General features: G+C 34.9%; 2 protein-coding genes across 2 annotated transcripts; one reads left to right on the top strand and one right to left on the bottom strand.

Annotated features, from left to right (window-relative positions):
- On the top strand, positions 709–2,245 carry LOC104766486 (RPM1-interacting protein 4-like). Its single transcript, XM_010490390.2, has 3 exons — positions 709–852; positions 1,666–1,848; positions 1,946–2,245. Exons 1-3 carry the CDS (start codon positions 847–849, stop codon positions 1,985–1,987), a joined length of 231 nt encoding a protein of 76 aa, XP_010488692.1. The 5' UTR covers positions 709–846; the 3' UTR covers positions 1,988–2,245.
- Positions 2,285–5,059, bottom strand: LOC104766485 (indole-3-glycerol phosphate synthase, chloroplastic). The gene is made up of 10 exons (XM_010490388.2): positions 4,669–5,059; positions 4,161–4,427; positions 3,897–4,073; positions 3,554–3,628; positions 3,418–3,462; positions 3,174–3,338; positions 2,990–3,068; positions 2,790–2,872; positions 2,639–2,707; positions 2,285–2,522 (listed from the first exon to the last, which is right to left on the bottom strand). The coding sequence occupies exons 1-10, from the start codon at positions 4,837–4,839 to the stop codon at positions 2,436–2,438; spliced, it is 1,218 nt and encodes a 405-aa protein (XP_010488690.1). The 5' UTR covers positions 4,840–5,059; the 3' UTR covers positions 2,285–2,435.

Below are 10,681 nucleotides of genomic sequence, written 5' to 3'. Positions count from 1 at the left end.
CTTTGGAACTTATTTCAATTTTATGGTTTGGATTTTGAAACTTGGAGATGGAGTACTTTGTTTAGTTTATGAACATGATTATGAACTTGTGAATTGTTTTGTTTAAAGGATTTGTTAGTCTAGTTTTGAATGTAGTTTATTCGGATTGTTCGGATAGTTCGGATTCTTAAGTATAATTCGGATTTTAATCCGGATAGTTATGTTTCGGATTTATTTGGATTCTTAAAAAAAATTGAAAACTGATCTGAACCCGAAACAATTTGAACCGATCCGATTCGATCAGAAATATATTCAGACTCTAATCGGATTATATACAGCCCAATCCGAATAATCCGATCCGATCCGAACCAAAAATCTGAATACCCAAAGCTAGTCTTGGGGCGTTCAGGTTTTCGGATTGGTTCCATTCGGTTTTGATTATTTTGATACGTAAGTTATTATATTTCGGTTCAATTTACTTCTGGTTGTTAAGTTATGGATATAGAATTATATTTTGGATATTTTCGAATACCCGTAATTTTTTGGTTTGGTTCGGTTTACAATTCTGGTTCTCTTGGTTCTGAAGATGAAGATCCGTATAACAACCAAAACAATTTCGGTTCGGTCCTACTNAAAAAAAAAAAAAAAAAAAAAAAAAAAAAAAAAAAAAAAAAAAAAAAAAAAAAAAAAAAAAAAAAAAAACATAATAAGGCCTTACAGAGGCCCAGTATCTCATGACTCCTTCTTTTTCGCCTCATCCCCAAAGGTTCATCAGAAAAGATAAAAACAAAAGTTGAAACGGGGAACCAGAGGAAGGAGACGACCACCACCACCACAACGCATCTCAACTCAGCTCTTCTTTAATCCATGGCAGTACGATCTCTCTCCATACCTCTCTTTTTTCCCATTTTCTTAATCTGTGATGAATCCTGAGATTTCTTGTTTCTGGCCTCACATCTTTTGATCTTGATGTTCTTGTTTTTTTTCTTTGTGAAATTGTAAAAAAGTTTGATATTTTTTTTATTCTGATTGTTCGAATGGATTTGCTTTGTGATATACCTTTATTCTTGTCGATTTATATCCATCTTGTGTGTTATTGACTCTTCGATTCAATAAATTAATGTTTTTTTTTTTTTCTTGTTTGAAATGGAGCTTCCTTGTCTTGATCTTACAAAAGTTTATGGATTTGTAGTTACTGATTTTAAAAACAAATGTTTTGTTTTCTCTTCTGCAGTTTCTCTATTCTTTTAGTTTCAAGATTTTGGTGTTGAGAAAGTATTCGTTTTTTTTGTTATCTGTTATATTGCCTCTGGTCTCATGATTGTCTATTCTAGATTAGTGAATAGAGAAAGAGAAAGTCTTAGTAAGATCTTTGCAACCAAATCTTGATTCTTGAACAGTGGGTAGGGCTAATGAGATGAATTACATTGTTGTCTGTGCATATCATCTTCTGGATTCAATGCTTTACTGAAACTTGTACCTGGATTTGTGCGTTTACGAGTTCTTTGTGTTGGGCATAGATTCTTCTATACTGTTTACATTTTAAGTAGAAAACTTTAATCATATGAGACAACCTCTACTGTTTTGGCTTGGAAATAATCAATATAAGTTGTAATGAAGACTTGTTTTACATGGATGTTCTAGCGTTGTTGGCTTTTAGAACTGATCGTCTTGGATTGTGTGTAGGACAAGGGCCGCCCGTTGCCAAAGTTTGGCGAATGGGATGTAAATGACCCTTCATCAGCTGAGGGATTCACTGTTATCTTCAACAAAGCTAGAAACGAGAAAAAGGGAGGTGGAAAAACTGACTCACCAGGGAGAGATGAACCTGGATATAATAAAAATGGGGAGGTTCTTGAGAAACCCACCGTAAGCCATCGCATCTCTTTCTTCTTTTTCTTCTCTTAGTCATCTTATTTTTGTATGGAGGTATTATTTGATGCTGTTGGTATTGCATAATTTGCAGAAAAAATGGTTTTGCTGTATAAAATCAACTGGCGCAGAATAAGTGGAGAAGTGTTTGCCTTGGAAGGTCGTTTATCTTATATCTAAAAAATCGTACTGCATCAAGAAGACTGGAGCTTGTCTGAGAAGCCATGGCAGTCACTTTTGGATTCTGGTCGGAAATGTTTCGAGTGGTGTATTTAGTGACTCCGGTTGTTGTGCAAGGATGAATGTATTTAGATAACAACATTGTCGTTTCTATGTATTGGTTGTATTCTTCACTTATGAGTTATGACAACATAATATTTGCTATTTCTCTGTTGGTTTTGGGGTTCCATGGAATGGGAAGCTTGCTTAGATCGATTTAGATTCAACTTATTCGATGGTAATTGAAAATGCCTGACACATTGATTCAACTTATTCTAGTCTTTCCTCTCAATCCTCACAGAACAAGATACAAACAAATATACGAGGAAACACATTTGGAGACGAGCAATATGGTGATACGGTTTCTAAGTATGAGAAATATTCCTGCCAAAAAGTCCAGCTATTCCTTTCTCAGGGTCGCTCTGCTTTACAATGGACTCGCCAACCAAAACCTGAAAAATTAGCATAAGCTCATAATTCAGCATATTAGCAAATTGTTCATATGATTAACGTTTCTAGAGGGTTTCCAAGCAGCCAAATGTTTTAATATATAACTATGAAAGCTTACCGCTCTAACTCCGGCGGCTTGTACATAGGCAATGTCATCAGGTGTAAACAAACCGGATTCGCCAACCACCTTAACACACAGAAGAGGAGTCATGATTATTTTCCAGCAATTGACAGACACCAATTCAAGAATGGAAAGTGGAAGTACTTACAATCATGTCTTTCTCGCAAATTTGTCTACCATGTTCTCCTTCAAGAAGATTCTTTGTATTACTGATGTCTACTTGAAATGTTTCTGAAACACCAAAACTTTTATTTGTGAGACTCTTCACACAACATGAATCACATCTATATGAACTCGTTCTACGACAAAGGATATCAGAACTAGCAATATGTACAAACGCTGAATTACCAAGACTTCGGTTATTGATGCCAACAAGCTCGATCCCTTCTATTCCAAGCACACGACCCATCTCTCTCTCATCATGTACCTGATTTAAGACAAGCTTATTAAGAGCAGAACAAAAATAATACTAATTTTTAACGCACATAAATATGTAACCCAATCAACAATTAACCGAAGAAGGGGAAGAGACCTCAACAAGGGCAGCCAAACCGAGCTTCTTGCAAATCTTAAGCAAGTAGGTTATTTCTAGGTCAGTCAATACAGCAGCAATAAGCAAAACTGCATCAGCACCTTTAGTCCGAGCATAATAGATCTGCCATGGATCTACAACAAACTCTTTGCATAATAGTGGACACTGCAATAGTTGAAAAGCATGGTTTACACAGAGTTTTGATTATTAGCACCCCAATGACCAGACATTGCTAAGAAAATACCTTCACACCAGCGTTCCTTATTGCTTCCAAGTTTTCAAACCCTCCCTGTTGAACAACATCAAGAAAAGAACTACAAATGTTAAAAAACTTGTTGCAAATATGAAAACGATATCTGCAACTGAATACACAAATCAACCTGGAAATACTTCTGGTCTGTCAAAACGCTGAGGCATGCTGCTCCACCTTTTTCATAAGCTTGAGCAATCTCAACCTGTAAGACCATAAGCATTAGCAACACAACCGGAGGAATCATGAAGATCTAGCAGGTCTAGATCATATTGGGAACCGTTCATAAAAAGAATGTTGATCTACTTTCCAAGGCCAAACTATAAATGACAAAGACTATAAATCTCAATGCTCCAATCCTTTTATACGTTGAAAAGAATCAACCTTTACTCGCTTAATCAGGATTCAATAACTCAATTCGAGAACATGATCTAATGTCATTACAGTAATAAACAGAAACCAGCATCACATACCGGGTCAAAATTCTCTTTTAAGATCCCTCTACTTGGAGAAGCCTTCTTAACCTCAGCTATCAAGCCAGGCAACCCGGTTCTTTTCTGAGCCATCCTTAGCGCCCCAACAAAATCCCTGGTTGGAGGAGCATTCTCTACAGTTTTCTTCAGCTCCTCAAGTGGGTTTAGCTCCTTCATCTGAAAAGTGAAGAAACAACAATCACCTTAAGAACCATGTAATATCCTCTTTGAAAAGGAAAAGTCTTGTAGATCAAAAGTCTATACCCGCGAAACTTCCACGTCTTTGTACCATGTAATCTCCTCCAAGATATTACGAGGAGAATCAGCATCATCGTTGTTATGCAATCTCAACTCAAATGGTCCAGAATATCCCAAAGGAGCCTTGCTTGGTGGTTTTCTCCTTATTCTAATACCTTGGCTAACTGCTAATTCATTCTGATACATCTCTACTTCCCATTCCTTGATTCTAAGAGCATTTCCTTTGTCCTCTATTGAAGACGAAGACACCGCTAAGCTTTCCTTCAAATCCGACTACCAAAACAAAAAGGGTAAAAAACTTTCAGCAACAGATTGATAGAATTAGACAAACCCAATTTTTGTTCCAGCTAAGGGTTCAATCTAGCATAAAATGCAACAAATCACACAGAATCAAACGAAAGACTCAAACTTTATTCCAGCTAAGGGTTCAGTCATACAGAATCAAACGAAAGACTCAAACTTTATTTAAGGGCGTTCATAGAATCAAAGACAGAAGAAATCAAGAAAGCCGCACCTGTTGAGCCCGGATCGAGAACTGCGACGACGGAGCCGTAAATCTGATCCTTTTGTCCATGGCGAAGCCTGAAAGTGAACGTCTGATTGAGACAGAAACGTTACTACACCGATACAGAGAAGGTGAAGCCACTCTAACCGGAAGTCTCTGTACCGGCACTAGTCCTTCCATTGCCGAGAATGAAAAAAAAGTTTCGAACTTTGCCAAAAAAAACAAACAGACACCAGAAAGAGAATTCAAATGGTTTATGTAATTTATGGTCAAACTTAAAAAGTTTTTATAGAAAAAATCAAGAATTTTGATTATGAATGTTATTGGTAGTTGGTGTGATTAACACGTGGGGTTAATAAGAACACCAGCGTAAGACGGCTGAGTTTTTTTCTTCCAATGGTTGGTGAAAACAAAGTTAAGCAGAGACTCGTCTAGTCGTGTGGCTTTGTTTTTGTTTTACTACTGACTTTTCTATTATACTGTTTAGGTTGGGGAGTCCTCTTTTCCCATTATAAAAAAATCTGGCTGGTGAAGGTGTGTATTTGAGTTGATTCACGTGTTGATAGGATCCTTAGGTTATTTCATGGTCGAGAAAAGAAGATAATTTGGGTGAGAAAGAGCTCAATGAAACAATAGGCTTGTCTTTGAGTTTGAGCTAACCATTTAGATTATAAAAAAAAATTACCAGGTAGGAAGAGAATGTTCATCTGGTGAAGGGATAAAAGACGCATAGGGTCTGAAACTAATGTCTGGGGAAAGTGTATTCCACGGGTAGGGTTCCTCCAAATTTACAAATGGACCGTAAGCAATGGGTCGTATCCATATGGCCAAAGAGATAAATCTGACTGCGCACGGAGAGAATCGATCACTAGCCTAGATCAATAAGGTGACTCTTCCACCAAGGCTAGAACCACTAGTCTACCACCTAGTGGTTTTTTTTTTGTTTGTGTAAAATATTGATTATTCGCTATGACATATATCATGACCACTTGTATCTAAAAATCATTGATCATGATAAACTGGAATAAGTTATTGTACAATATTCTATAGGTAGATAAAATTAAGTTATACAAAAAAGAGCATCCAAAAGACCATAATTGTATCTTTACAAAAGAGAAACTGAAACCAAAAGAGGATAATGGATAGAAGATTGGAGAGCTCACCACCACTTGTTGGACTTCTTGTTGATCTCTTCTACTTGTTTCTTTCAGACTTCTTCCATTTCAGTTTGCTTGAGCAAGAGCTCCTTGATCGCTTACTTCAAAGCTTCTTCCATCTCAGCTACTAGTTCGTTGATCTCTTTCTTCAAGGCTTCTTCCATTTCATCTTGCTTGAGAAAGAAATCTTTCTTGCTCAAGAAATATTCCTTGAGCTTTTTGATGGATTTATCAAACTTTATATGAGTAGAAATTTTGTACAAAAACAATCGTTTTAATTCCTCTAGGGAGATCTTTGGTAAGTTGCTTAGATGAGAGTGGAACACTTGAATATTGTCAAGTTTTCATCTATAAGCAGATTCCATAATATTAGAAAATTGCAATATCATCAACAAATCTGTTGTTTTTGCTAAGATGTGGTTGTTGAAGCATATATAATATGTTGGATCTAATTTTAATTAAATTATTTTAAAGAGTTCTAATAATTAGACAAGTTATTTTCATATAAAAGTAGTTCCATAACAATTAGTTAAATATAGTTTTTTCAAGCTAAATTTGATGTATAGCTAAGGTTATTTCCCCCAAAGCCATGATGGACACATTAACTTATTATATAATTCCATTGGTAATATATCATGCAATGAGTCAACAATCTCCTTAAAACAAGGATCATCAGTCATTTTTTTGTTGTTAAATTTAACTGCACTAGTGTGATGGTATATAATCTAAGGCATAGTTCCAAACATATAAGAGCCAACAGATCCTGTTATCTTAATACTTTTAAAAGAATGCAAGATGTCCAAAATTATTAGTTTAATTACTTCAATTCAATTGCCGCTCAATTATTGTTTTTAGACAAAAAAAAACAAAAAAAAAACATTTCAAAATTAGTACGGGTGATTTGGCATTGATGAAAAAATTAAATGGATCATCCAGTTATAGAATCCAAAATCCATGTGTATTTAATATGGATTTTACCTAAAATAACTAAAAATCATTAACAACTAATAAAAAAGAAAATTTAATTGTAAAAGACTTTATTTCGGGATTAGTATATTAAAAAAATAAGAAACTAATTATTTTGGTTACAAAAATATATTATAAATAAAATAAATGAATAATGATAACAAATTATCTACCTCACCAAATGAATACTATTATTTAGTCATATGATGAATTTCATTTTAAAAACCATCACAAAATCTTTAATGGAATACCATTTGAAAAATGTTTATATATTTATACGTATTAAATATATAGTTTTAAATATATAATTAAAAATTGATATGTAATTTTGAAGTCTGCTATAATTTTATTTTATATGAGATATTCCATTTATAACATATGTTTATTAGTTGGAATTAATAAAATTATTTCTTAAAATCTTAACAGTAATTTATAAACATATATGTATATATATATATATACATATATATTCTTAAATAATCTTATAAGTATTCTTAAGATTAGATAACAATCAATATTTTCGGTCATTATTTTTGCTGATTTTAGGGAATAATCGACTGAAAGATATTCTGATGGCTCTAATTCAGATGAGGTGTATGAGTAAATATTCTAAGGTTATAAATCACTAAATTTTACATAGATCAGAGGGTTAAATTGTAACACCAATGAAGCGAATTGTGGAAATTTGGTAAGGGTGTCCATCGACACAGGTGTTGGTGTCGATCGACACCTTATGCAGATAGGTCAAACCGGTCGATTCTAATTCTCCAATTTGCGTGGTTGGTTTAGAGGAGCCCTAAGACTCGAGTTATAAGCGAGAACTCGACTTCTTTCCCTTTCTTTAGCCGCTTTCATCAGTTTCGAGAGAGAAATAAGAGAACAAAAGTCTCTATGAGTGTTATTGAGATTTTGGAGGTTCCTTTGTCTTTGATTGGTGAGCTTCTTCCTGGAGAGTGAATGATTCAAGGCTAAGAACGTGGTGGACTCCTTATGTGATTGTTTTCCTTTGAGTTCTAAGCATTTTTCGTGGCTCCTGAGGCTTGGATTCATTCCTGAGATTGTGTGGGAAGGTTTGGAAAAGTTTGGAGGCGAGATTTGGAGTTTCTGATCGAGAAGACGTGATGCTCGGCATGAGTTTCGATCGACACAAGGAGTGTGTCGGTCGACACCAATGCGAGGACGGTGCGAGAATCCTATGAGCATCGATCAACTGCCATGTGGAGGTGTCAGTCGATGCAATTAGGGAAGTCGGGAAATGTCGACCATGAGTCGATCGACAAAAGGTGTGTGTCGGTCGACACCAGGGGACTACATCGATCAACACATGGTGTGTGTCGGCCGACACAACCTTCGCCAGGTGTCAGTGTCGATCAACACCAGGCGGGTGTCGGTCGACACCAACCTTTACCAGCGGCTGATCTTGTCATTGCTTTGTGTATTGCCTGGTTTGTTTTATTTTCTATTGTTTGTGGTATGAGGAAATCTTATTGCGTGTGTGTATAGCCTAGTAGATGGAAAGATTGCCTCACTAAGTATCTTTGGTAATACTTACGCCTCTATTTTGTGTTGTGGCGCAGGTAAAGCCAAAGTCTGACCATGGGATCAAGACTACAAAGAAGAGGATGTTCTAGAGACTCAGTTGATTGCTCTGTCTCTCTGATAGGATGCTAGAGTGGAACTTAGTTGTCTAGAACGGATGTTAGGTTGCTGGTTTTATGACTTTGTTTTGTGCTTTGGATTGATGTTGGTATTATGTTAATCGTTTATTCGTTATTGGATTATTGGAATTGTTTTGTATTATCCGTTTTTGTTTGATTGGGGTTAGGTTGCTAGTGAGTATGATATTTCTAGTTATTAATAAAAAGAAACGAGTCGGGTTGTTTCATAAATCTACAGAGCACTAAAAAGTTAAGTCATATAATTTGAATACTAACTTTAAAAAAACGAATCTAATATTATATGTAAAAATAAGAGAAAATTGTCCTTTCTTATAATGTAACAAATATCACAACAAGTGTCCCTCCTCACGCAATCCATCACAACAAGTGTCTTCCCTCATGTATTGCATGTAACATTTGTAACACTTGTTCACCATTTGTCACCAACCTCTCTATACTTGTCTTTGTCTTCTCCCTCTATAAATAGGAGTTATATACAAGAGAATAAGAGTAGTGATAAGTTTTACTATCTCTCAAGTTTCTTTATACTTGTCTTTGTCTCCTCCCTTTATAAAGTTAGGGGGAGGAATTAAACAAGTTCGAAAAGATATTACATGGTATACACAATCTTTGATATATCTTGATCCCCCTAAAAATCAACGTGAACTAGAAGTTCAGAAAATTGTTCATTTATAAAATTTGGCAAATCAATTACCAAATGCGTTCATAGATACAAAAATGGTGACAAAGTCATATATCCCCGCTGCAAATGCACCATCAAGAGTTGAAATTCCTAGAGAGGAATTCAATGAAAGCAAAGCTAATGAACCTAAGGTTTAATAGAAACAGGGGAGTCCAATGGGCTCTAAAGATAAAAATCCCCGAAGAAAAAAAGAATATGGGAGATGAAAAGGTTCAAGAACAACTAAATAAAGAGAAAAGTCCTTAGGATGATACTGAAAAATATGATATTTCTGTTAACTATGCCCAAAATAGAATATTATGGCATAAATATGAAATGGATGATGATAATAGAATATTCTATTTTCTGTATCTAAATAGATAGATCATTCAAAAGATGATCCAGATCCAAGGTCCATATCAGAATGCCAACATAGGCCTGATTGGGAGAAATGGAAAAAGGCTATGCAACTTGAGTTGTTCTCCCTCAATAAAAGAAATGTATTTGAACTCTTGTCACTGTATCTAAAGATGTAAAAATTGTTGGTTGCAAGTGGGTATTTGTGCCAAAAAGAAATGAGAAAGATGAAATCACATGATATAAATCCCGACTTATTGCACAAGGTTTTTCTCAAAGACTTGGAGTTGATTATGAAGAAACATATTTTCCAGTCATGGATGCAATTATATTCAGGTACTTAATGTGTCTAACAGCTTCTAAGAATTTAGAAATGTACCTTATGGATGTAGTGACAACATATTTATATGGATTATTGGATAATGATATATACATGAAAATCCCATAAGGATTTAAGATTCCTGAGACATTAGACTCTAAGTCTAATGATATTTATGCGATCAAATTACAACGATCACTTTACAGATTAAAACAATCTGGGCGCATGTGGTATAATCGCTTAAGCGATACCTATTGAAGAAAGGATATATTAATAATGAAATATGTCCATGCGTCTTTATAAATAAATGTCTATTGGGATTTGTGATCATTGCTATATATGTTGATGTTCTAAATATAATTGGAACTCGAAAGGAGATTGATGATGCAAGAACTCATATGAAAGAAGAGTTTGAAACGAAAGATCTTGGAAAGACTAAATTTTGTCTTGGGCTCCAAATAGAACATTTCCAAGATGGAATATTTGTGCATCAATTAAATTGTACGATTTTTTTTAAAGCGCTTTAAAATGGACAAAACGACTCTTTTAGTTACTCCAATGGTTAATAGATCTTTGAATTTTGAAAATGATCCATGCAGACCTTGTGAGAATGATGAGAAAATTTTTGGTCCCGATGTACTTTATATGAGTCTTATCGATGGACTCATGTACCTTGCAAATTGCACTAGACCAGATATTGCATTCGCTACTAATCTACTTGCAAGATATAACTCATCCCCTACTAGTCGGCATTGGAATGGGATAAAACATATTATTTGTTATCTTCAATGTACGATATACTTGGGATTATTTTATCCTAGAAACACTTCGGTTGGTCGAGTTGGTTTTGCAGATGTAGGATATGTTTTCACAATTGGAAGAA

This window comes from Camelina sativa, chromosome 19 (genome assembly GCF_000633955.1).
Source record: "Camelina sativa cultivar DH55 chromosome 19, Cs, whole genome shotgun sequence".
Classification (NCBI taxonomy): domain Eukaryota; kingdom Viridiplantae; phylum Streptophyta; class Magnoliopsida; order Brassicales; family Brassicaceae; genus Camelina; species Camelina sativa.
The sequence above is the reverse complement of the archived record's forward strand: the minus strand, read 5'-3'. Positions and strand labels throughout refer to the sequence as shown.